This window comes from Bombus huntii, chromosome 8, assembly GCF_024542735.1.
Source record: "Bombus huntii isolate Logan2020A chromosome 8, iyBomHunt1.1, whole genome shotgun sequence".
NCBI classification, from domain to species: Eukaryota; Metazoa; Arthropoda; class Insecta; order Hymenoptera; family Apidae; genus Bombus; species Bombus huntii.
The window spans coordinates 10,987,646-11,014,280 of NC_066245.1; the positions used below are offsets into that span (position 1 = coordinate 10,987,646).

At 39.3% G+C, this 26,635-nt stretch overlaps 3 protein-coding genes and 1 pseudogene across 5 annotated transcripts; 2 read left to right on the top strand and 2 right to left on the bottom strand.

Annotated features, from left to right (window-relative positions):
- Positions 1–4,438: 4,438 nt before the first annotated feature.
- Positions 4,439–5,851, bottom strand: LOC126868959 (probable H/ACA ribonucleoprotein complex subunit 1; annotated as a pseudogene).
- Positions 5,852–10,876: 5,025 nt separating this feature from the next.
- Positions 10,877–12,505, top strand: LOC126868821 (probable H/ACA ribonucleoprotein complex subunit 1). Its single transcript, XM_050624724.1, has 2 exons — positions 10,877–11,203; positions 11,520–12,505. Exons 1-2 carry the CDS (start codon positions 11,180–11,182, stop codon positions 12,243–12,245), a joined length of 750 nt encoding a protein of 249 aa, XP_050480681.1. The 5' UTR covers positions 10,877–11,179; the 3' UTR covers positions 12,246–12,505.
- A 4,000-nt stretch (positions 12,506–16,505) lies between these two features.
- On the bottom strand, positions 16,506–20,983 carry LOC126868962 (dentin sialophosphoprotein). 2 transcript variants are annotated; one of them, XM_050624990.1, is made up of 4 exons: positions 20,801–20,983; positions 20,506–20,679; positions 20,267–20,399; positions 16,506–20,173 (listed from the first exon to the last, which is right to left on the bottom strand). In XM_050624990.1, exons 1-4 carry the CDS (start codon positions 20,834–20,836, stop codon positions 18,471–18,473), a joined length of 2,046 nt encoding a protein of 681 aa, XP_050480947.1. In that variant the 5' UTR covers positions 20,837–20,983; the 3' UTR covers positions 16,506–18,470. The 2 variants fall into 2 exon arrangements, with proteins under 2 accessions (XP_050480947.1, XP_050480946.1); XM_050624989.1 differs by having other exon boundaries at positions 16,506–20,197.
- Positions 20,984–21,209: 226 nt separating this feature from the next.
- On the top strand, positions 21,210–24,169 carry LOC126868963 (protein phosphatase 1H). 2 transcript variants are annotated; one of them, XM_050624991.1, is made up of 6 exons: positions 21,210–21,859; positions 21,942–22,199; positions 22,269–22,486; positions 22,560–22,830; positions 22,901–23,160; positions 23,264–24,169. In XM_050624991.1, the coding sequence occupies exons 1-6, from the start codon at positions 21,674–21,676 to the stop codon at positions 23,517–23,519; spliced, it is 1,449 nt and encodes a 482-aa protein (XP_050480948.1). In that variant the 5' UTR covers positions 21,210–21,673; the 3' UTR covers positions 23,520–24,169. The 2 variants fall into 2 exon arrangements, with proteins under 2 accessions (XP_050480948.1, XP_050480949.1); XM_050624992.1 differs by having other exon boundaries at positions 23,240–23,379.
- Positions 24,170–26,635: the final 2,466 nt, after the last annotated feature.

Sequence of the window (26,635 nt, forward strand, 5' to 3'; positions counted from 1 at the left end):
GTTTCGAGGATCCAAAATTTCCAGCAAATTATCGATCTGCGAGAACATTGTCTCGAGATATCAGCGACCGGTGCAGCAGCTGTACTCGAGCCACCTGAAATCGGGGCGATCGGACATTAGGCGTCCGTTAACACGGACTTCGGTATGAAGCGAGCTTAATATATGATTTACGTTTACACTATACCTGAAGCTCATAGATCTTAGATAAACAGAGCCCAAACGGAACACCGTCTAACTACAAGCGACGTAGGAGAACCGGTGATCGCTCGTCGTCGTTACGAAAACCATTTCCGGAGAAATTGCATGGATTCCGGCCTAAACTAATCTTTTATTGCTCCTCGTGTAAAAGTTACGAGCTGGTCAAACAGAGAAAGGATAGAGATGGAAACATCATTCCCTGAACTCTTGATACGGGACCACCTTAGAACCGCAAGAGAAAGAGGAAGAAGTAAAAGGAGTATCCATTCGGAAGGGCAAAGAAAGAATAGAAAGAAGGACAATGGAAAGAAGCAAAAAGAAAGAGGATCAAACAGCATGACGAAGAAATATCGATTTTGCGATAATTGCTCTATTACGTTACATAAACAGACTCGTTTATGGTATCCCGGGCTTAAAGCAAGTTTTCGCCTTACTCACAAGGAAGAAGGAAGAATAGAAAGGGGGAAAAGGCGTGCGATCGAATGCGTGAGTTTCATTCTAAAACGATCGGTTCCCTTAACGTTCCTTTCGCCACTGTTCCTTTGTCTCTTCCACGCTTTTGCTCCTTTTTCCTGCCTTTCTCTTTCGCCGCGATTGCGAAACGAGAAAGGATGGAAATCGCTCGACATTCCTCCTCGAAATTTTGCGGCAAATGGTCGCGTGCCCGGAGAAAAGAGAAGAGGAACAAGTCCACGGTGACTTTCAAACGTACGTAGCTCAGTTGTGTAAACGTCCTCGCTGGCGAGGCGTTCGCGTTTGAACGAACTTTTGCTAATTCGAGAAGGTTTCTCGTTGAAGAAAGTCCTGGTGGACGCGGACGAGGTCACGGTACTCTGAGAAAATCCAGATTTTTATGTATCGTTAAGAGAATCCGCGCGAGAAACGGGGACGAATCGAATTTCGCGCGTACGACGTAAGATATTACCTGTATAATATAATCTCTGCGTTACATCTTCGCATAGCTGGTTGAGTTTCTCGCGTGCTATCCGTTTATGCACCGATGATTACCCGACTGTCCGGCAGTCGGGTAATTTTTCAGATTGCGGATAAAAGGGGGCTGTTACCGCGATGAAACACCGTCGTAAAAATAAAATTATTACGACGATAAGCAACAACGCAACGGCAATTTCGCGGTAGTGTCGCGTAACGTTTCCAACGATCGTTACGATTTATTCGACTGACAATTTCTGCCCACCTATCGTAATTATTCCCGAGTTGGTCGATAAAAAGACGATATTCAAGCTTTCTTACGTCTCGTCGTGGATTACACTGCGAAACGCACATATGTACGTAGTTTCCACGATGTTTGCTGATACGAGAAGAGATACCGAGAACGCAAGAGCTACGAAATATAGAAAGTCAGAAGAAGCAGATACGGTATGAAACTCGATGGAGTTTTCAAGGATTCCGCCCCTTGATTTACGACTATGTTATATATAAGATACTAAGTGAAACGCGGAATTCGATCGAAAAAATTTCGATACGCGAGCGAACCTGTTATGGGTAAAATTAAGATTGAACGAAACAAAGAATGTAATCCAGAGATACGATCTGACATTTCATAAATAAATGATTCGTTAGTGTCGTATAAAGTCACGATTATATAGGCAATTAAACCGTGATACCTATTTCGCATCACCGTGTAGAGTTAATTACCTTGTTCTTCGTTGAGACTTTAAACGAGAAATCAGGTCTGTGCTCCTGACCTCCAAAAAGCGTTTCAGTGAAATTACACAACATAAAATAAGACGAGTATCAAAAGCAACCGCAGAACCACTTTAGAGAGCGTTCACGTTACCATCGGATACACTGCATTTCCTTCGCAGAAAAATGTCTTACTTAGACGTTCGTAAAAGAATAAAGTATCACGGACGCCATGCTAAATCTACTCAATCGCTATTCCATTTTCAAATGTAAGTTTCAAATGTAAGGCTACGGGATAAGGTAATCTCGTTTCGCGAGAGTCGCATTAAAATGGCTGTTATAACGAAACGTCGTTGCGAGATCAAAAGGATATCGAGTTTTATGGGATTAGACGAAGGACAGAGGACGAGCCAGCGTACTTTGACGCAAAACACATCTCAGTCAGGGATCTCGTACAGCTTTGCCGAAGCGAGATTACTGCATCGGTTTCTTCGTTTATTTGTGCCACGACGCGACGCGGTGGCATGGAAAATTGTCGGGAGGTTGCACAAGCTTCGACGGAACGGTTAGTTTCGCGACAGAAAGAGAGACCTTACGATTTCTCTCCGCTCGAAACGATCGCAATTAGGCGCGAAACATCGATGATCGCCCCCCCCCCCCCTCCCACCCCCGTCTCTAGCGCGAACAAATTTCTGTTAAACCATTACGAACGTACGCAAATCCTCGGGACAGGAGAGAAAAAGAAACGATGAAAGCCGATGCTAATGGCGCGTCCGAGTGACTCGATTTGCAGAAACATTTGCACGATGGATCGATTGAAATAAATGGGACTTTCACTTTGCGAAACATTCGACGCGGACAACGCAAATTACAAAACGATAACAATGTTTTTGCACCAATAGCAACCACATCGGAGTATTTGTATGTTTGAGAAACTGTTTCCACGAATATTGACCGATACATAAAAAAGAAGGTGGAAGAAAGAGTAAGAGGAGAAAGACGTACGAATGTGTGTACACACGACGTAGTTATATAGATTGCTCCGCAAATGTTAGAAATGAAATTACTCGCAAACATCGTTAAGGCGCCATCTAAACAACGGGATGTAGGAACTCGGGTGCGGAAGAAAAATTGTCTGACCTTTACCTTGCTTCCGGTGCGCGTGGCTCAGGTTCGTTCATGTCGGACCACAGTTTCTCTGTTCATGTAAGACGGATTCTGGTTAACCGTGTATCGAGAAATCGGTGTTTCGCGCGGCAGAGAGAGCACAGCTTTAACGAACCGTAAGAGCAAATCGCGCCGTTTAAAGTGCCGGATGTTCATGGCGGCGACGATGTCGCTAAGGGGAAGAGACGTCGCGACGTTTATATGCCGCGTTTGCGTGTTTCGTCTACAGCAAAAATGTTTCCCGAACTTTCCCTTTATCTCGTTTTAAAATATGACGCTTTAGATGTTCCGTGAAAAGTAAAAGCAACGTCATCGATGGGACGGAAATATGAGAAGGGCGGAAGGAACTCGAGTTCGACGCGATGGAATATTTCCTGCGTGATTTTCTGTCCTGTTTCATTCAGTCGACATACATTGTCGGATTTTTCATTGTGCAATTTTAATGGAAATCGTAATATGTTCGTAATTAATAAAACAGTTCTCATGTACTTGCCATAACTAGCAGCCGACGTTGTTAGAACAACCAGCACGATGTAAACGCTCGTTCCCTGTAATATAATAGATTTTGTTAATAAATGTTATTTCGTGACGCAACTCGCTTTGTTTAAATGTAAACAACATGAAATTAGTGGAAATGAAATATGTGCGATAACAAAAGCTTCTTAGAAATTATAATAGTACACGTCGAATTAATTAAAAGATCGTTGTATCGTGGAACGGCTGTAACGAGATTTTCTAAAATTGGCAGCTCGCTGAAAAAGCCAAAAATTAATTAAATACTCCACGGTACAAACCTTCAAAAAGCAGTTAGAGAGCTTTCGGAAGGTGTAATATAAGAGCTGGTGCAGAAATAGAGCGGCATTCGAATGAAATTTCAATCATTCTACCTCATGAAACGACGGAACCAAACAAGTGCTAACGACGCAAAGGAGTCAAAAAGGAGATAAGCGTAATAATTTAATTCATAATGCGCATTTCATCTCGATCTTCCGCGGAAACGTGCATTAAATTAAGAATAGCAAACGAGAATTGCTCGGTGTTCCTACGGTAACATCACAGGGATATAGTATTTAAACATTTTGATCGAACTATAGTTCTAGAAAGATACATCGACGTCTAAACGTGAACTCGGAAGGTACATAGGTAGAAGCTCGGGAAGATATGGCCAAGCTCTCGACGGAGAGCGGAATAAACATAAATATACTTTCCGCTTCATACCTTCGTGGAAGATATCTTCTAACCACGTTCATTTACTCGGCGCCGTTAAAGAGCAGAGAAGGAAAGCCTATCGCCAAACCTCGAGATACATTTTCAATAGTCTAATCGTTTAATGGTTAAGGGATTTCAAGGTAATCGCTGTAACTAACCAACACGATACATACAAACACCGTTTAATAATTTAATATTTATTTTGCATAAAAAAATATAATCATTATATACAAATATATGAGTGTGAATGAAGATCCACGTCGATGAAGTTCATCCTTATCTAATGATGTAAGCCGAGAGACAGTTCGTGTCCTCCAAAACCACCTCCTCCGAATCCACCTCCGTGTCCACCTCCGTATCCACCTCCAAATCCGCCTCCAAAACCGCCGCCGCCACCGCCACCGCCAGCGCTAACCAAAACAGGGTAGGACTCCTTAACGACGACAGGAACCTTGACTGGATAAGGAACCTCCTTTTCGATCGCGACCGGAACCTTTACTGGCACGCTAACCGGGAAAGGCACCTTGACGGGCACTTTGACGGGCACGGAATACGGCACTGGGACCGGTTTCTCCACTGGCACCGGTACTGCTTTCTCTACTGGAACTGGGTAAGGTTTCGGTACGTGCACAGGGATTGGGTTTTCCACGGGAATCTTAACTGGGACCGGGTATGGTACAGCTACGTTCCTTTCGACTGCGTACGGTTGTGGTACACGAACTTGATTCTCTCGGTGAATCGTGATACCAGTTATACGACCTCCGTCACCGCCGCCGCCGCCTCCGCCTCCTCCTCCTCCTCCCAATCCTCCACCTAGACCTCCGCCGAGACCTCCACCAAGGCCTCCACCGAGACTCAAACCTCCGTGGCCTCCCAGGCCTCCGCCGAGACTCAAACCTCCATGACCTCCCAGGCCTCCGTAACTTCCTAGGCCACCGCCGCCTCCAAGACTCAGTTCCAGTCCTCGTTTGCTCTTCTCTTTCGTCTCAATGGCGGGTTTCGTGCTCGACTCCTTAGCATCCCCGGCCAGGGCTGTCGCCACCAAGGCGAGTATTATAAGCTTCTGAAGGTATAAACATGGTTAAGTGAACGAACGGTGTATTTCGACAGACGTGATGTATCGTGTGCGGTGTCTGTACGTTTCCTTACGTCGAATGTGATTTACGTTGTTGAAAATAGCTAACTTACATAATACCCTAACGGGAGAAAGTGCGTGGCGAAAGCGATATACGAAGCTCTAGCGATAAATGTAAGTTATCACGAACGTGTTATCGTGTTATCGATAAGAACACGGCTCTTCCGACTTGTGGCTACGACTTTAACACTCTAGACGCGGTGAGGTAGAGAAACAGTGTCGAGGGAACGCGCAATAAAGAACAATAGAAAATAGAAGCTTTCTTCGATGTAGCTCCCTGTTTGAAAAATGTTCCGCAACAATGCAACCGCGTATCGCTGGCGAACTTTCTCCGTTTCTCACCTTACATAATCCCTATCCCTTTGTTCGTTTCGTGTACGATAATCTATGATATGTATCGTGTATGAATATAGTGGGGAACCGCGAGCTCACCTGTGGAGTGCTCATGGTATCGTTCGAAGGTGCACACTGAAGTTACATCGCGCCAATCACTGGCATATATACCGGCACTTTCGCCGTGGCTGCTGGCCCACTCCCCGGAAAATCCTACTCGTCCGCCAACATTAAAGTGGACCGATTGTGCTACCACACCGTGCAAAGGCGTTCGTTCGGCGTTAAGCCGTTTTCCCACGGGCTACCAACCAGCTGGTTGATTACTACCGGATCCCCGGATCTGCCGCACGCGTAACATACCCCCTGTACATTCGAACTGTTTCGAATCGCTCTCTTGTCCGTTCACTCGTCGAGGAGGAGCCAGCAATTTAGCGTGCAATGATCGCAGCGACCAGTCTTCTTCGGCGTTTCTTTTTCTTTCACTTCGGAAGGAGCGGCGCGATCGTTACTCGCCTCAGATTCCGTCGTTCTCGCTCGTGCCTCGTAAAAACGATTCCGGACGTAATTCCGATCGAACCTCCTCGGTCTCTTACGCAATGCCTCTCCGTTCTCGATACACGGTAATATTTTTCAGATCTCTCCGATCGAACAGAAGAACCGTAAGATCGCTAATTCTCCTTAAAGGGAATTTCTTTCCTTTTCCTCTTTTTTGGTCCTTGCATTGTCTGTATTTTAGCCAGGTATTTGATATCGTTATTACGAAAGCGCGTTACGTCACGCGCGTTACTGTCTCCTGTGGCTCGATAAAGCGAATTTAATTGCAATAAATTGCAGCAATGAATTCTTCGATTACGTCGATCGACTAATAGATGCGATTAAACGTCTAACGAAATTTCGTGACGCGTTAAAGCATTTGCTTATAGCAATTGTACAACGCATAAAGTAACGTTTATATAATCAAATCGAGAGGAAATAAATGTAATGTCAGAACCTGGAATACGGTTTAATCGATGTGAAGTTGTAAAAGGGGTATAATTAAGGGTTTAATATCGAGGATAAAATCGACCGATAGACATTTGCGAAGCCTTGAGTGCTTCGTTTCTTTCACCGGGGCTGCTGAGTGCGTAAATCTTCGCCCGTACAATGTAGTTCAGAACCTCCAAGCCTCTCATTACGCGATCAAACATACCTCGCACAAGAAAGTTTTTGGTAATATACGTAACACCGGTGAAAATAGCTGGATCGTTGTCCTCGCAAAGGTAATGGCACTTGCGTGCCATCGCACACGTTTCCAGATATCGAGCCGAACCGTAATTAATTACGGCAGGCCGGTTTTTCGTCGATTTCCATCGGTAATGTAGTTGTAATTAAATAAGGAAAAAAATTGTAAATGCGCCACGACGAAACTCGCAAAGGGACGCGACTCGCTGCGAAACTTTCTCCTCTTGTCTCGGACACGCGCATGTTATGTACTTAATTGACTGATTCCCGGCATTATGCTCGATGCTTGGTTAATTAAAAAAGATAGATACACGATATGCGAAGGAAGTTGTTAGGCGTCACGGTGAACGACACCATTGTCGCTAACGTCAATGCTACGCCGGCTCTGATCTTTCGTGTTGCGCGTTTCTAGCGGCAGTCGTTTTCTTTTAGCCGACACTTTCCTCGGATTCACGAGACAAAACAGGAAAATAAGTCAGTGTGTCGGATAGGTTCGAGCTTCCTTCGAGCAACAGGTGACTTAATTTTGCGAAAGAAAACAAATTACAATATTCTTGTGCGTTGCGGTAGCCGTGTGAAACGAATCGTTCGTTCGTTCGTTCGCCTTTGGCTGATTCATCGGATAGCAAATTGCAACGTTGCGCCGCATTTAAACACGCTAATAATTGGTTTATATCGTACACATATCGTAGCAATTAACGAGCTGTGAACGTATTATAATCTGATCGATAAACTGGCCGAAGAGGGAAGAAAACGTCTTGCGTTGATGTTAAATCTAGCGATGGTAATTAATAACACAGCTACCGGGAATGCGTCGATATTTCGTTCAGCTGACAGAAACTTTTCACCAGGACCAGTTTTATGACCATTTTATGGATACTTTGACATTATACGTGACTCTCACTTCTGACATGCCAGCTAATATTTTAGCCAGGTTTACGAAATTAATGCAAAGTGATTTGGCCAGAGACCACTTTCATTACAAGTATCACTAGTCCGCTAGAAAGGAGTCTTCTATCGTGAGCAGAAAAAGTCTCTCTGCTCGGCTACGACTCTAATGTACCTTTAACATTAACTCGCCTGGCAAAGGGCAAAAATATATCTCGAGATATTCGTCATCATTTCCTAACGCGAAAGCGAGAAATCGTTAAATTAGATTCGATGGTATCTCCACCACGAACGTACTATACTGAACGTTTAAATGCTTAAAATCTTGTTCATTAATATTCACACAATATAATACTGTTGATAAATATGCCGGATAGAGGCCGTAGACAAGTGGAATAAAGGAAGAAGACAAGACGAAGGTGAAAAGGTAAGAGAACGGGTAAAGGTAGACGACGAAACACCTTTTAGCATGCCTTTAGCGAAGGCACGCTAGAACGCGAATTATGTTTGCTTCTAGAGGAAGAGAGGAAGTCGCGAAAAGGGCGAAAAGGGGAGAGGGCGTAACTGGAAAACGGCTTGATAAACACCTTGAGCGAGAACATCCATCCATATATTCATGAGAGCTACGGTCTGGCCGACTCGAAAGCCTTTCCGATTATTGCATAAGGTTACGTTTGCGGTCGGTGAAGCAGAAATGCAGACTTCGCGAAAATTCCGCTCCTACCGTCTGCTTGTACGCTCGTCGACCACAGGGATTTACTTCGTACTCTTTAGGCTGCATTTCTGTAACCGTGGTGCACGAATGCAAAGTTCGAGGGCTTCGATTCCTTCTAACGTGGTCTAAAATCACGTCTGGCGGTGATTCGAAGGTTCACGATACGATCGAATTAAAACGAGAAAGATCGAGGAAGTGCGTTTTTCCGCAAGCAACACCGATAACATGAGATCGCTCTGGGGAAAATGAGAACCAAAGGCACCGATAAAAAATTCACGACGTATCGATAACAGGAAGTACAATATGCAGACGTTTATGTAATTGGTGTGTTACAAATAGCCGTGAATTACTAGAAAGCAAGAACTCTCGGCAGAAATATCGTAGACAAAAATCATACACGAGTATAATAGAATCCCCACGTAATACGATCTCGAGTACTTAACAAAGTTCCGTGTACGTAATATTACGTACAGTGTTGCACGGAGTGAAGCAAGTTTTGGTCAAGCAGATCGTAATTAAAAACGATTTCTTAACATGTGTCTTTTTATATAAATATTCAAATTACCGATAGATAATCCGTCCGAAATGCTTCAAATTGCGTAACAAATAACGATTCAGTAAAAAGGAAAGAAATTGGAGAAACTACGTAATCGCGTATTCATCGACGTAAAACGAACGTACGAGCGGTCGCAAAAACCGAAGAAGTGGAAGGTATCGCAGATCGTATTTTATGGATCTTAACGCCTTTCGCGCGTTTTAATTCTTGGGGGGTAAATGCGGCGTAATAGCAGCACGAAACGTATCAGTGCTGGCATGGCAATTACAATTAATCGCAGTAAAATTGACCAGGTCGTAGCATCGATCCGTGTCACTAGCTTTAAATTCAATGAATGAAACTGCAACGTCGAACAAACACATTCGCGTCACAGTGGCTTGCGCAATTACCAGGTTACCGGTGCGACGTTTCGTCTAATTAAAGTGCGTCGTTATGTCACTTGACGTACGTCTTAACATTTTCTCTTCGACATTCGAGACGATATCAAACCGATATGCCATGGCATAAATTTCCAAACTTCATATTCACGGATCGCTTTCGCGTCACGATGACGCACAGACGGCTATCGAACTTCTATCGATAAACTTCGTTCTCATATGGAAATCACTTTCTAGTTCGAGGAGATTGCAACCGCGGCAAATCACTATAAATTCATCGAAAACAATTTAATCCAGGTTGAAGGTGAGACAGAAACTATCGACAAACATCTTCCTCTCACTTTTCATTCAGCCCGATCGGACTAACCCAATCGAACCGACGTCGCGATGGCTCGGCCCGTCGAAACGCGTCATGCTAGCACGGCTACGAGTCAAATCAATATTTTCAGATTCAAATATGGAGATTCAAATTCAGATATATGGAAATTTATTCCCGCCGATAAGCCTGATAAACCATGGATACGCAGGAATATTCTAATGCTCTGGAATAGGCGAGATCGAGGTACAAAGTCATTCTGAAATTAACCGCGCCCGTGGGATCTCCGAGTGATAACCAAAAATCGTTGCAGGCGGTAACTCCGAAGCATACGCGAATGAACCGCAAATAACGTTCGATCGGGTGGGTAGTCGATATATCCGTTACGACGACGATTCCGTTAGTTTTACTTTCAAGAATATAGATCGTTTTATTATTACGATCCTTTGTCGTTTAAAACTTGATCTCCTACATCGTTTTCAAATAGTTCTTTCCTCGTATCGTACCAATAGTACCGTTACCTTGTATCGAAGAAATCATTAAAGTACGCTAACTGAATTTAATAGGAGCGCATAACCAAGAAGGAACGTTTTATTCCAAACCAAAAAGTTTCCGACGGAACGTAGATTAAACTTACGCGCACAAGTGTATAGAGAGTTTCGTAGTAAGAGAAGCTGCTTCGTTCTCGGAAGCAATGAGAAAAAGGTGCAAAGATACGGGAGGATGTAACTCGAATGCCTGCGAGAACTTCTAATAATTCGCTTCTCGCTTTAATTAAGCTCTTAATATTAATGAAGCTCTCGGGAATGTGAGTGCAGAGATGTAGGAACGTATTGTGAGAAGTAATCGGATTAAAAAGAGACACCGTCAGAGTCGAATCCGTATTAGTTGCACCGGTTCGTTCTGATGGTTCATCCTGTAATTGAAAACTCGCTGGCTCGGCAAACGTACGTAAGTAACGAGAAAGTTCGAAGCGATCGCTCTACAATCCGGACGAGCGTAATCTGAATCGAAACTCGATCGATATTTTTCTTTTTATCATCCTCCGAAGATTCGACGAATTTCGACTTGTTCTAGATAGAAATTGGAGGCGCGTCCTTGCACACAGGTGAAATTAAGAATCGAACGAGACGAAAATGTATCGAAGGATTTGCCGAATTGTTAAAGAAGCTTCGAAAGCTTAGGCAGCATTCAGGAAGAAATTGAACGGGACGCGAAGCGACTTGCTAAATGTTGGCTGACAAAAGCTAACGGAGGAAAGCGTCGTCCACGGCGTCGTTCTCTTCCTTTCCTTCTCTCAACTTCCTACTCCGCAACAATTTCATCGGCACGCTCGAGTTGCCTGCCGGACTGGCGGTTGCGTCCCCTATAAAAGCGAGGGTAGACCATCGAGGAACCAGTGTGCTCACTGTCGACCAACATGAACAGCACAGAGAAGCTGAAAGTGAGTAGCTCCAGTAAGGCAGCCACTTGAATTCCCGTCTCTCGAGCCACGCGAACGAAACTGACGTTACCGGTGAAAATTTGAGCGTGTTGTCGTTCTTCGTGCAATTGGTTAAATCAATCGAAGCATATTCGTCGAATCGGTGTACTTTTCTCCTAAGAAGATCAAATAATACTTACGTTGCACGATTGTTTTCTCGCTATTTGTCGCTCGTAATAGCGAAAAAAGAAATGTTATCGCCATCAAAATCCCCTCTAAAACCAATAGAAAATATCGTTCGAAACAATGTTAATAATCTACGATTTATTTCCCCCAGATCTTACTTTTCTGCGGCCTGGTACTGTCGGCCGTGGCCGAGGAAGCGAAAAAGACCGCGGAGTCTAGCGCCCAACCAAAAGAAGAGAAGACGAAACGCGGCTTGGAGCTTAGCTTGGGTGATCATGGCTTCGGAGGAGGTTATGGAGGTGGAGGCGGAGGCGGAGGAGGATTTGGCCTTGGAGGCGGTTTCGGAGGCGGCTTTGGTGGCAGCGAACATATATCCGCGGAACACGTCCCGGCAGTCACGGTCACAAAGACCGTCCACGTGCCAGAGCCTTACCCAGTAGAGGTCACAAAACATGTCCCCGTACCCGTCAGTGTACCAGTCAAAGTACCAATCGACAAGCCATACCCTGTCCACGTGCCTCAGCCCTACCCTGTTACAGTCGAAAAGCCCGTGCCTTACCCGGTCGAGAAGCCAATACCTTACCCTGTGAAGGTGCCCGTCAAGGTGCCAATAAAGGTGCCTCTGCCGGTCAAGGTACCTGTCAAGGTACCGGTCACTGTACCAAAACCAGTGCCCTACCCTGTTAAGGTGCCCTTGGTCGTGAAGGAGGCTGTACCTATTGTCGTGAAGGAACACGGAGGTGGATTCGGAGGTGGTTTCGGAGGTGGACTCGGTGGAGGATACGGAGGTGGACACGGAGGTGGATTCGGTGGTGGACTGTCTTTAGGAGGTGGACACGATCTTGGCGGAGGTTATGGAGGTTACGAGCATTTGTGAAGCAAAGGCTTGTACTCGCTAGAGTATCAAAGTCTTTGACCTTCTACGTACGTCTTGTCCATCGATTGCAACAAGACGCAATTGCTGATTTCGTGAATTCGGTCATCCGAGATCACGAGACGCTTGCTGGCCGAAACGTGAACACCAATCGACGAACAAGCGTGCCCTTCGTAGTAGACGTCAGTCGAATATACCAATATTGTATTCACCGTGATCCCGAACCTTAAATTTTATTGTATAATATGTTTTTTATAAATGAATAAAGCGATATTTTTTTATACATAACAAAGCGATTACGTAACCTTCGCAGGCATAAGATTGCTCGATAAGGAAAAAAGCTGCGTTAGCGGTTACGCGATCGGGAGGAATCGCGACAGAACTTTCACCGATTAATGTTACGTTATGAGGTACACTTGCTTTAACGTAAGCGAAATGTCAGCGAGAAAAAGCCTCGTATGAATTGCACGGTCGTTAACGCGAATAGAATCGCCACGCAAATTAATAGTGTAGAAAGGGAAAACGAAATGAACGTTCAACTGCGTAAAAACTTGTACCGCGGAGTTTGACGACGTTCACGCCCGCCGTTCTCTTCGAGCAATCTCGATGTTTCCACCATTCCAACCCCTGTCTTCTTTCTCTGTGTTTCATGCAAATCTTACACAACGATGCTACTTCTCGAGCTAATAAATTTTCTATAGAATTTTTCCGAATCGAAATGTCTTCACCGAACTTAACGACATTTCCTTGATGAGCACGACATTATCCGAACGAATCATAATTCCTAGTAATTAGCAAACGAAGAACCCTTTCTCCTCTTAGCCTGATTTCATTTCCGCGTGCAACGTTCGTTTCCCCTTTACGCTCTCGCTAATCTGATAACAAATAGAAACCGAAAGTGACTCCGGTGTCCGTGTGATCGAATTTTAAAATCTGGGAAAAGCGTGTTCGACGGGCGTCGAGAGCGCAACGTTGGAGTATGTTACGTGTACACGCGGTACGAAATTACAGAAGCGTGTCGCGTACGTACGCGACTGTGGTTTGCTTGGCTCAGCGAATTCGCCAGAAACGAGGAGACGTGCTTACGACAATTTCAGCTCATTGACGAATGCCCTCTGCGAATATCCGTTCTATCGACCTTGTCCAACGATCAAGGGAAACTACGTCGTAGCAGCACAATCGTGTTTCGAACATTCGCCTATCGATTGCAAAATTATATTGGAGCATCCTGCTCGCTATTTCGAACCGCGTGCCGAAGAAATTATCGCTGATTTAGAGAAACAAGCAAGTTGCTGCTGCCACGAGTTGCATAATTGTACTTAATTGACGAGATGAATAGTAGATTGTACACGGTTCAACTTGCTTCGCATCCAGCGAAATATCAGGAAATGATCGAATCGAATCGTAACAAAAACTAAACGGTATCCGATTCGTTTAATTAATTCGAACGCTTTCGATAGTGAAATTGAATTTTCGACGATACGGAACGTGAAGAGGGGGTGGCTACCGCTGGTAATGCACCTGTTTTAATAATAAGCAGTTTATAAACCACGGTGAAACGGGGTTTCGTTACCGTATAATATTTACCAGGTCTTTAAGATACAACAACCATTAGCCAGGTTTATCTCCTAGCGACCAGGCGAGTTTTAAAACGTGCTAACCGATGCTTTCGTATATAGCAAGACACGCAGACTGTTGGTTAGCAAATCCCGTTATTTAACGTGCCGCAAGCCAGGTAATCATATTTAATGGTCTAGGAAGTTCGCGTAAGAGAGAAAGAGAAAGAGAGATTTCTTCGATCAGCCGGAGAATGCATATGGATGGCGTTCGCGTGCAAAGAGGAACGATGCAGATACGATGTTGCCTCAACCATACACATTGGTACTTCTGGTATGTCGATTGCATACGGCAAGTTACGTTTCCGTCAATTGTGATGTAAACGTTTTTCTTTTTTTTTTTTTTTTTTTTGCTCGAACGCATTATTTTTTCCCGTGTATCATTTTCATCTGTTTCGCGTTTAAATCGAGCAAAACGATTTTTGACGTGTAAGCAACGCAAAATATTATCACGAAGTGTAACGTATGATGGAAGGATACTCGTAATTAGCTTTAAGGAAACACCATTGACTGTGACTAATACTTTCCATATCTATATTATGCAATCTCTCAATTTCGTACCTTGCACGATCGTAAGATTATATGCAAATACTTGAAACCGCGCTAAATTTAAAGTACACTTAGATCGATCGATGAATCCTCGAATTTTCCATTGTTTCGTTCTCCGTGTTTGTTCAACGGAAGATAAATAGAAATCCTTCAAAAGTTGCAGGCTTTCATTTACTGCGTTTCGAGTTTCGTACCGAGTCGCTCTCTAATAACTACGTAAGAAAATTCCCAATTATTTATTCGCATGGCACAGGAAAGCAACTTCTGTGCTTCCTCGTTCCCCAGAAATTGGCGCGAAATCGTTGAACACCAGGTGTTTCCGAGAAATCAGAACGTGCTGCAGCTCGACGTAGACGCGTCTACCCATGTTACGCAACACGCTTTAGAACGATGTGTCTTATTTTTCTTTCGTCTTTTCTTTTTCGTTGTACAACGTACAAAATCGTGACTTGGCGTTTGCATCAATCTCTATTGTGCCTCTTCTATGGAGATACTTGGAAGAGACGAATAAGGAGGTACCTTCACATTCGCACTACTTTTTATTCTGATATACGTGGAAATCCGCGCGTTGCGTCAGGAGCTTCCCACTATACATACGCACCGATTGCGACGTTATGTTATCGTGCAATCTCCGCACGTTATTATTTCCGCTATTTGCCCGATTTTACACGCTAGCCTCGCGTGCATCGTTTTACACCGTGATCCGATTCATACGATATAAAGTTTCGTTAATGATCTACACTGGGAGAACAATTTTTTGTACGCATATCACAAAAAATTAACGATAAAAACTGTTGCGTTTATAAAGAATACATTAACCTAACCGCTTTTAGTTTTGTATACTAACTTCTTTCCCTGCGTAACTTTAATAGTAGCCGTTAAAGGTATCTTTTATTTCTTTAGATTTTCTATTTAGCATTCATTTAGATTCGTTAAAGAAATCTTTGTGAACTAAGTAACAGGAATACCGTACGAATAGATTCGAAAGTGACGTTTGAATGCAAACGTATCAACGTTAAAATAATAAAGCTATACTTTCTTGTTTTAATTAGAAAGACGCGGGGGCTATTATTATTGTTTTTATTGCAAAACGTTCATATGGTTGCCTGATATAATAATGTAGCAAGAATGCGAACTAGTTTGCTACGCGTATGATGAAACATTTGAACCTTTGATTTCGTACTGACTTAGTTTCCTTCTTTTTCTTTTTTTTTTTTTTTTCCTTTACAAATGACGAAACATCTCTTATTTGCTGTACAGCGCATACATTTCTGATATTCCCCTTCACTTTCTACGTAAACGTATAAACTTGCTATACGTGTCAACAAAATCGAGCAAATGGAATATCTTCATGGAAAATGGAAATTTATAATACATCCGTAATGTAGGAAGTAGGAATGCTCTCGAGAAAAGTTTCGTTTCAAGCTCGCAAAACAACCGGAACAGGAATCTTCAGATTTTTTAGCACAACGCAAATATGTGGATAGAAACTGTCACGTGCCTATCTATCTAATGGCGTATTCCATACTTTCGTTGTCTGCCCCTTTCTTATAGATTTGCAAAATCTCTAGCATTCCATACCAGTATACAACGCGTTGCGACGTGAAGGGAATATGCAATCCTTCATTCTATACGATCAGTCACGTTCGACGATAGACTCTACCTTGTTTGCACTAGAAATGATCGTCAACATTACGTTAATATTGGTTCTGTCAACACGCACGCATCTCGAGTTTGCGTTTTACTTGCTCGCACCCTCTTGCCCTTGTTGCATGGTGAAAAAAATAGAACATAAATTGATGAAAAAATGAAACAATACTGAGATGAAACGAAGTGGAAGATTCGTAAGATCGTAATATCGTGAAATTGACAGCCTTAAAGAAGATATTTAACTAGTTACGTTAACGAAGAACTTTTCCTGCAATTTACAGCACAATTCTAATGAGAAACAGAGTTGTAACTAAAATAAGACCGTAACTTCATCGTAATTACTAGACCGTAATTTCACAGGGGTGCGACAAATTACTTCCACCACCTAAGCCATGTTCCTCCCTGATAAAACTTTATCGAATTCCTGAAGGAAAAGAGGAGCCACGTGGAAAATAACATCCGTTTAATCAACATTATTGAAAATGAGGAAACTGGGACTACGTTTGTTACGAATATTCGACAGATTTTCTTCTATCTTTCGCTATTCGCATGCAGTGTTTGAATTTTCTATTTAAACGTCAAATTGACGGTACTCTATCGCATTTCATTTTTCCATCGTTATTAATGCCAAAGTAGTCAAAGGGTACAAACAGAAACAGATAAACGACATTCCTCTGTAGAGGGAAATACATATGTATAATTATATAGCCTTGCTATTTCCATACTTCATATGCATATTCGATCAGAGAAATCACCGTAAAGAGCTGTAGCAACGGTGACATCTGAATTTATCACCATATTAACCGGTACATCGTGTTGTGGAATTCTAAATGTAACTTTCATCGGAAGTGGACTAGATAGGAATGCCTTATGTTGCGCAACGTGTCACAGGATTATATGTACTCATTTAAATTCCACTCGAATCTTTGTCAACAATCTGTCTCGCATGATGCAGAGTGTCTACTATCGGCTTTTCTGTTACCGTACAAAGTTACCGGTCTCCCTCCCTTTTGTACCTTTTATTTGCATCGTCGCGGAGAAACTTTCCAAGTTCCACGGCACCGGAACCATCCATCGCGATCGAAAGTTCCTTGTACCAAGACCGTCGTCGTTCTGAAAAATCTTTCCGGTGTGTGTGCATGGTGTCGTAATGCCTGCGCTACAGCATTCGTACACGCGGCCACAAAGTCAATGAGATTACGCAGACCAACCCATGCATTTCCTAGGTCGTACGAGATCGCTTGTGCGTTACAAGTGCACAAGCGTCGATCGAACGTTCGATCTTTGCTTCCGCACTGTTCCCATCTCTTTGAATCGTAATAGATATTATACAAGTGTAAATGCTATGCATGTTATTCTCTCTTTTTTATTTCTTTTCTTTCCATTTCCCTCTTCGTTTTTCTTTCTTTTTAAGAAAAAGTCGTTCTGCGTTGGGTGTATGATTTCGCGAAATTTAAGAACGATTAAGCAATATATTGTACAGGTTTTATCGAGTGCACGAATTAGCGAAATTGTGAAGAATCGAAAACTCTTCCGCGTGTTAACGAACGATAAAAATCGGAAACGAAAGTAGAGAAGTCAGTGATTTAGAATGTAGAATGCTCGTAAAGTAAAATACATAAAACAGGTACGTAAGTACGTATTTGAGTAATATATCATCTCTAAGTAATATATGATTGTCTTACAAAAAACAGATCAGATATAAATGATACGTCAATGGTTTTATTCTCTGTTGTAATTTATGAAGCTAAATCATACACGATATACTTGAAGTATTAAATCTAAATAGTGAAAATAATATACATGGAAAATATAGGATAGTACCATATCTACAATTTTATTTTAAGATCATTATTTACAAAGCAACATAGTGGATTAAAGCTATTTGATATAACATACAGTACTCATGTGTAAAAATTGCTTTTAACATTGTCGCTATCAATAATTTACTACATATCTTAGTTTCCAACTTAGTTCCTGATAACTTAGTTTCCAACAGGACTGTAAAGAATATAATTTTTCATTGGTATTGGTATAATGAAATTCCATTTACAGGCACTTATTAGATAAAGACTTTTAAAATCGTATAAATACTTTCATAGAAACTGATGTTCATATACTTCCATATTTCTATCTAATCTAATATCAATCTATTCAATAGTTCTATGTAATTTTAATAGCAGGTGAGAATCGGTAACCAATTTTCTTCAAGCCTATAATTACATATTTTTCGTTTCTTTACATTCTATAATTACAGAGAAAAATACGACTTATTTCAGCTCTATGGTATAGGAATGTTGTACAAAAAGTATTTTATGTCCAACTGTTGGAAGACAGTGCTCGTGAAATATATTTACAATTACCTAATTATAAATATAATTATTATAATTATGTATATTACTTAAAAATTATATTAACCAGGATTCATAACGTTAATCATGTTAACTATAGTCTCATTTTTTGTAGCAGGTATATCATTATCATTTGTGTTATTATTTAAATTAGGTTCTTTGTCAATTACTTGATTTTTAGAATATACAGAATTAGATACAGTAGACACGTGATCGTTTTCAATTAATCTATTTACACCTACATGTGTATTCATAGATACTATGCTATCTTTTAATATGTTAGAACTATTGTTGCTATTAACAATATTAAGGCTTGTAGCGGCAGTGTGTTTTAAAGCCAAATATTCATCGACGGAACCCATCGGATGTTTTTCGATAACTTTATTATTAATTGCCTGTACTACAGGCAGTGACGAAGGACAATTTTTATTCGGAGACGTACTAAGCTTAGAAAGTCTTTGACGTTCCCTTAATCGTTTACGAATTTCCGACTGGATCTTCGACTCTTTTATTACATTTTGTACATCGTCCGTTTGATAATAACGACTTGCCCAAGTTTCAGTTCCATTCGATTTCTGTGAGGAATTTGTTTCCATTTGCGATTTGCATTCCTTCTTTTCAACAACTTTACTATTTTTATCGTTCTCGCTATTTTCTATATCATCCATATCATCGCAATAGTTATCTAAATCAATTATTTCATCTAAGTCAATGGATTTTTCTTCATCTAAACCTACTTTGCTTGAAATACTTGTTTCGGTAGAATCGTGTTTATCTGAAGGATTATTATGCGTTATTTTTGATTTAATATTATTTTCGTGTACTTTATCATCTAAGTTCACATCTTGTGACGAACAATCGTCACCTTCTGTGGCTTTCATATTTTGACTAGCATTACTTGATTTTATATTATCTGTATCAATTTTGGAAGTTATATTTTTTGATTGCTCTTTTATATGCGACTTTTTCTTTGTTTTTCGTCTCTTACTACTAGATTTTGATTGACTATCCTTACGAAGTATATTATTGCTATAATTACATTTAAAAGTTTCAGTTTTATGTGCATTATCTATTTCTTTATCTGTTTCTGTTGAACTCTTAGTTACTTTATTTTCTTTCGAGTTTTCTATGCTATTAATATTACAAATATTATTTAAATCTCCATTCTCAGTATGATTAATATTGTCTTTGGTCTCTATAACTCGTTCGTTTTGTAATTTTTTATTTACACGCACACCACTATGAGGTTCTGCTTCACTATCACTAGACAATAATTCAATAGTCGGAGTTGGTTGGACAACTAATACAACGTCTTCATCTTCAGCAATTGTATTCTGCTGAGCACTAATAATTCTCTCCAATTGCCTTCTACAATTTTCTTTTTCTTTTATCTCATCTTGCTCGGTCTTAGCTTCGGCATTTTCATTTGACGTATCGTTAGTTGCCACAGATTTAGAAGTATCTGGTATTACATCTTCCTCTTTCCTTATTAAAGCTCTTATTGCCCTTGCGCGCATTTCTAACTCTAACAAATCCAATAAGCTATCGCCATCCTTTTCTTTACTTTTATCTATAACATTCTCCTTCTTTACTTGTATATCTTTATGAGTGCAATCAGGAATTTTCCTACAAGTAGACTTACTATCACTTTTTTTACTAAGTTGAGATTTTCCTTTTTGTTTGATTTTCTCTTTCTTTATTTTAGGTAATTTCGAACCATCTTCCTTTTTACATATTTCATCATCGGTAAACCATTCCTCTGTATCTGAGATAATTTCCAACGAGGGTCCTATAATTATTTGTATACCATATATAAATTACCACTAGTAAATCCTAAAATGCATAACAGTAAACATACCTGAATCGTCTGATTCATTTGTATCTGATGATTCTAACATAGGTTTCCCATTTAAGATACACAATATACGGCTTTTTGACATGCCACTTAATTCATTAGCACACCATTTTTCTAACTGTCCAAAATCCATTTTCTAAAAGGAATAATTCTGTGAACTACATCGTATAAAAATACTTGATTCTAATAAATAGAAGAGAAACGACAGTCTACTTAACGCGTGATGTCAAGAATTGGCATACCTTTAATGTTTGAGGTAACATCATTTGTATTTTTTCAGCTTTAACTGATTTAAAAAGTTGACGTGCTAATTCCCTGCGATCTGACAAATATTCCTTAATTGGTTTTAAATCTCTAGCATCTACTTCTTCGTCAGATGATAGCGAAGAAGAACTGCCAGATGAACTACTAGCTTCCTAAAATTTAATATTGTTTCTATTAATTAAACTGTATGAATATTTATTCAGAAGAAATATTCACAAGAGGTATACAAATGTTGGTAAACCACACTGAAATAATACGAAAGAAAGTGATTACCTCACTACTGTACACACTCTTCTTCCCTTTTGACATATTTGATTTACGAAATATTCAATATGTATTAAATTCCTACAAACAATTCGTGTAAGTAACACTCAAATTTTACGACTTCTTATGATATCGTACAAACGTTGTCTGCTTTCTGCATATATGTATTTTTAAACTCTAAATACAAACGTGAACTAAAAAAAACATAGACGTATCATCTTATAGAGCTTTGTGACTCATGTTCTGAAATACCGATCATGCAAAAAGTCAAATTTCTACCAAGCGAACCTTGTCTCATTCTGTCTTAATCCATACCACGTCGGTAACATCATCTGGTAACGCTAAAATCTCAAATAAGGATCTCACAATCCTTAAGAACGTGGAATATGAAAATATATCCGATGTAAAATCTATGTTGCGAGTTGTTTACGGTAAAACAGCTACCTGCTACTGCTACTCGTGTCAGGGAATAACCTATCTTATTGTTGACAATCATTTGTCAACAAGATGATACCAATTAAAGGAAACACAGACTTATGAATAGTTCGAAGCATAGCCATATAGAAATATTTTATTTTTAAAGATAGTATTATTGGTATAAGAATATTATTTCTTGTGCGGAATTAGTTTTGTGATTAATAATTGACAGATGACAGATAACCAAGTTAGCAATTAAAATTTGTACTTCCTGTTTTCTAATGTTGTACATAGACGCGAATTCGTGTCTTTTGATAAAAAGTGAAACAGACTCAGTTGTTATCACTAGAAGTGATATCTCCCTTTCAAGATATGTTTCATGATAAAGTCTATTAAATTCATTGTATATGTGCTATATTTCTGATTTCTGTATTCACAAATAATAATAAAAAATAATAATCAAAAATGCTGAACAGAGTTAAATCAGTATTGATGAATGTTGTGGGTGGAAGTGAACTCGGTCTGCAATATCCTACTGACTCAGATAACGAAGCAGTAACAGATTATCTTAATTTAAACATTGTTGCAGAAATAGAAAATAAACCATATAGTAGACCCAGTTTTCTAGGATTAACAACAGAAGAAACTCAAGTAAGTATTTAGGAGTATCATTATTGTCAGAATATGTAATAATAAGTAATAAAAACACCTTTAATATTTATATAATCAATAGGTAAGTGCTGATCATAGGGTAAGACCAATTATAGTTCCAAGGGATTTGAGTCGGTTACCATGGTGTGCTGGCTATGCAGAATGCATAAATGCTGGAAAAAGCACATGGAATGAAGATCAAACTTCTGCAACCAGAGGAGACCTCAAATTATCAGATGTTAATGTTACGTTACCTTATGTCATATTCTCTATGTTTGATGGGCATGCTGGCTATCAAGTGGCTTTAACGGCAAGACTACACTTACATAGGATAATCCTTGTAAGAACAGATAAAAATTTTGCTGATATATTTCGACGTCAAATTTTTAAACCTAAATTGCTTTTCCAGGGAAGATTAATGGCAATACCTGGCAATATGCTGCTAAACGAAGATGAAGATGAACTGATCAAAGGAAGAGATTTAGTAATTGGTGCTATTGAATTAGCATATAGACAAATGGATCAAATGGTAGAAGCACAAGCTCAAGGAGGAGGTGGAGGTTGCACAGCAATTACCATTCTATTTCTCAATGGTAGATTATATGCTGCAGGTGCTGGTGATTCAAGGTAATAATGCCAACAGTTAAATTTCTAATATGGATGATAAAAATTAGAATATTACCAAATGTACACTTGACAGAGCTGTATTAGTTTTGGGAGACAGTCAGCGTGCATTAACAAGAGATCATACCCCTGATTCAGAATCAAATCGTGTCAGAGCATTAGGTTTTCTAAGAAGTACCGAATTATTGAAAGGTCATTTCACACCACTAGAATTTAGAAAACGACCTTTGCAAAAAGAATTAGGATCTATGGTTTTGTATAGAGAACCTTATATGACTGGTTGGGCGTATAAAGTCTTAACGCTCTCTGATTTGAAGCTACCTCTTATATCTGGACATGGCAAAAGGGTAAATATTCTCAATATCAGAAAATATCGTGAATTAGTTAAAAAGGATTTAATATATTTTTACTATATAGAGTCGTGTAATGGGTACTATAGGAGTAACGCGTGGTTTTGGAGATCATGGCTTAAAAGCAGCAAGTACAGGAGTTAATATAAAGCCATTCCTATCATCACAACCCGAAGTGCAGTCTATAAATTTAGATAGCTGTAATCTCACAGAACGTGATTGCATTATTGTAGCTACAGATGGACTTTGGGATGTTGTATCAGATAAAACGGCAGCAAATATACTTAGAAAGACACTTACTCCAGATAATCCATCATTGGAATACAGGTATTCTTTCTTCTCTTTCTTTGTTCTTAGAAATTAGAGAATTCGTATGAATTAAAGTTCGTAGTAATTAAAAATAAAGGTTATAAAATTATCCGTTTTACAGACTCACAATGGGTGCTCAAGAATTGGTACAAGCAGCACGTGGTAGATTAGTGGGACGAGCTTGGGTTGGTAAATCAGAAAATCTTGAAGAAACCGATGAGAAGTTTTCACCTATGGCATCGGTTGATGATATCAGTGTCTTAGTGGTACCGTTATATCCTTACTTGTGCGAACACAAACAATGGTTGAAAACAACGCAACAAGAAAGAAGATATTCTATGGATTCATTACACATATCAGTTAATAATTCTGTATAATAGATGATCAAAACTGTAGATATTGATTACATTATGTTTAAGTAGGAATGTTACAGTTGAGATCAAGTGTATATTCACAAATTAACACCATGATTAATCACCAAAATACTGTTGCTTTTACATTGCTTTTAACAAATAATATTTATATAAACCGAATTTTTAAGCTATCTAGCAGTTATTTTAAGAGTGATAATTTATTATATACTGCCACTTTATAAAAGTGTAATTAAGAAATGCCATGATTATTTAACAAAACATTCCAATTGTAGAGTGTTGAATATAATGTAATTTAAATTTTAAATAGAACGCAGCACCTAAAGTAGAGATAAAGTCCGTATAATTTTTAAATTGTACACATTTATCATGAGAATTGTAAGGAAAGTGTCGTAAACAAAATTTGTATGAAGATAATATTACTATAAACATACTTTGTTCTGAGTGATTTTACCTGTCTGTCTTATATTTATTTTCACTTTAAAATGATCAAACTAAGATAAATACAAATTGTAGTTAAGTAGTTGATTCGTGTAAGATATTAAAGGAAGTAAGAAAAAGATTTAAATATATTTTATCTTACCTTCGTATAATCTATTTTGATTTTGATGTAATCAGTGTAATTAAAACATTAAATAAACGTTGTACTGCATTTATTTAAATGAGTTTAAAATTATTCTAAACTCTTAATTCTCTTTAACTTAATAAACATACTTTATTTCTACTTTAAACTATACATATTTGAAATGTATGTAATTGATATATTCAATAATACGATTTATTATTCAATAAAACGAAGAAAATTGCAAATAAAATTTATCTATGACTTACATTGCGATTTCCATTCCAGGGTAAATGATCCATCGATGCTCATTTCAACGTTCTACATTTATTTCACTTCACATTTAGAGTATTATACATTTCAATTTTTGTACATTACGCTGTCTGTAAGACCATTCGATCGCGTAAGTTAAACAACTTTTTAATATAAATTTATATCATTAAAATCTCAACATCTTTCCACACCGACGCGACACGTTTAAGTTGAGTCACGTGACGTGAACTTTTGAAATTTTTCAACGAATATTATAGTGCGCATGCGTTGCGTCAAATTTAAATTTGAAATATAACGTAGTATATTCTTTACATTCGTCTATATAAATAGTTTGACAGTTTATATACTTCACAATATATCATTTATGAAATATTTTTATATTTAAAGATATATATATGTAGATTACATGTAAAGAAGAACACAAAAATGAAGTAGAATAAAAATATACATCAGAATACGTACTTCAAAAAACATTCCACAATTACGAATACTTTACTTCACTTTAATACATTCGAAAAGTTTAACAAATAATTTTTGAATTTTCAAATATTTAAAACTACAATTTATAATTTAAAACATTCGAAAATATGTTTCAAATTTAAAAGTTCGAATTTTTCGAAATTTCCGTAAGTGCTCATACATGCTTCGTACTTTAATATATACATATAGGTATATTTCTATTAATGATTAAGGCCAGTTCCGAATGCAGAACGATTATGTTCTTAGTTCTGAAGTAAACATTAAATTTCTTCCACAGAGTTGCAATAACAGTTAAAAATATGGACTTCGGTATACGAGGAAAAGCACGCACGTAAACCCTTTAGGCATTTAAAGGGGCAAGTGCATTTCCGCGTCGTTGGGATGGCACGATGTTCCAAACTGTCAACTTTCATAAATTTAATTATGACGCATAATCAAAATAGAAAGCAGCATTCTGGTTTCGTCGACCAAAATTATGAGTTTGTTAAGGCTACTACGAACGCTATCTCCAAAGAACTTCTTCTATAATTTATGTGAAAGATTATTAATCCTATTTTCTGGTATTCCAGCCACGATTTCAAACATTATTAAGTACCTTTTTATCGAATCTAATCGCGTAAATTGCTTCTTCGAAACGCGGCTGATGCCACGAAAAGATAACGTCCGGAAAATTTTTACGAAACGACCGGCAATAAAGGTGCAGATGAATTTTAATGTATCATCAATGTCGTTCCAGAGTAAGAGCGACAGCATAAAAGGGCAGAAAGATAAAAAGCGTCGCGAATCACCGTAAAAGAGTGGTCTCCACCATGCAGAAATACGCGGCGCAGTTTCGGGAAACTAAAGCTACTCTGACAGTTCCTCGTTGACCCCTCTAGCTCTGTTTCTGTTTTAAAAAATCATCGCAGCTTGATTTGACAGTTTTCCAAACTCTTCTTTGCCATAAGCTATTAAAATCTGCATTCCTTCGTTCCTTTGGAAGTACCATTTCGACGCGGCGTGGCCAATGGTCTATATAACTGAGAACTGTGTTATATTTCACACAGAGAGTATACGTTAAATACATTCTAAGTATTTTAAAATATATTGAAAACAAGAAAAATGAAAAAGCCTCAGGTTAACTAGGGATATATTTTAATACTTTTACATATTATATTACACGATGTATAATGTGAACTCAACTCTTAGTTTATTAAGGAAAAATTGATGACGCTGCATGATTTGACCGACATAATTCTTGCCCATTTTTGGATCAAAAAACCGGCATGCGTTACTTTTTTTAGCAAACGTCAGACCACAGATATGTTTTTCGTATTGGCGAGTTATGACAGGCTATCTGTCACGGTCATCATCGATGGTAACTTCAAGGATACCAAGGGACGTAATGCTTCTCTCGGTAAGGGTGGCGAAGGAAAGGATGGAAGAAAGAAAGAACGAAAGAAACGGTAACTTACGGTGTATCGGAATGGTCGCAAGTTAGGGGTCTCGTACAGCCTCGATACATCATCGTTAGAGAACTTTGGACGGCTTCCTGGTTACGCTATTGATGGCTTCCTTCGATAGGACATGATGTATCAGCCTTTCATTGCTGCAACGTGGAACGTTGCAGCCGGTTGTAATTTAAAAGTAAAAGCACGAATTAAACGATGGCATAAAACATTTGTCAACGATCGTATTCGTATATCAATCATATGAGTCATATCGTTCTATGACAACCTGTTTCTAAACCTAGCTGGTGCATAAATTTTTATTTGATGGGGCATGTGATAAAAATAATACACTTCGATAAAAGAAGTGATAATGCTCC

Excerpts from the sequence above, each read along its gene's own strand:
- LOC126868821 (XM_050624724.1), top strand. The coding sequence starts at position 11,180 with ATGAACAGCACAGAGAAGCTGAAA. Across the intron at positions 11,204-11,519 it reads ACAGCACAGAGAAGCTGAAA|ATCTTACTTTTCTGCGGCCT; the intron begins GTGAGTAGCTCC and ends TATTTCCCCCAG.
- LOC126868962 (XM_050624989.1), bottom strand. The coding sequence starts at position 20,836 with ATGTCAAAAGGGAAGAAGAGTGTGTACAGTAGTGAG. Across the intron at positions 20,680-20,800 it reads AGAGTGTGTACAGTAGTGAG|GAAGCTAGTAGTTCATCTGG; the intron begins GTAATCACTTTC and ends ATTAAATTTTAG. Across the intron at positions 20,400-20,505 it reads TGTTACCTCAAACATTAAAG|AAAATGGATTTTGGACAGTT; the intron begins GTATGCCAATTC and ends TATTCCTTTTAG.
- LOC126868963 (XM_050624991.1), top strand. The coding sequence starts at position 21,674 with ATGCTGAACAGAGTTAAATCAGTATTGATGAATGTTGTGGGTGGAAGT. Across the intron at positions 21,860-21,941 it reads TAACAACAGAAGAAACTCAA|GTAAGTGCTGATCATAGGGT; the intron begins GTAAGTATTTAG and ends TATAATCAATAG. Across the intron at positions 22,487-22,559 it reads GCAGGTGCTGGTGATTCAAG|AGCTGTATTAGTTTTGGGAG; the intron begins GTAATAATGCCA and ends TACACTTGACAG.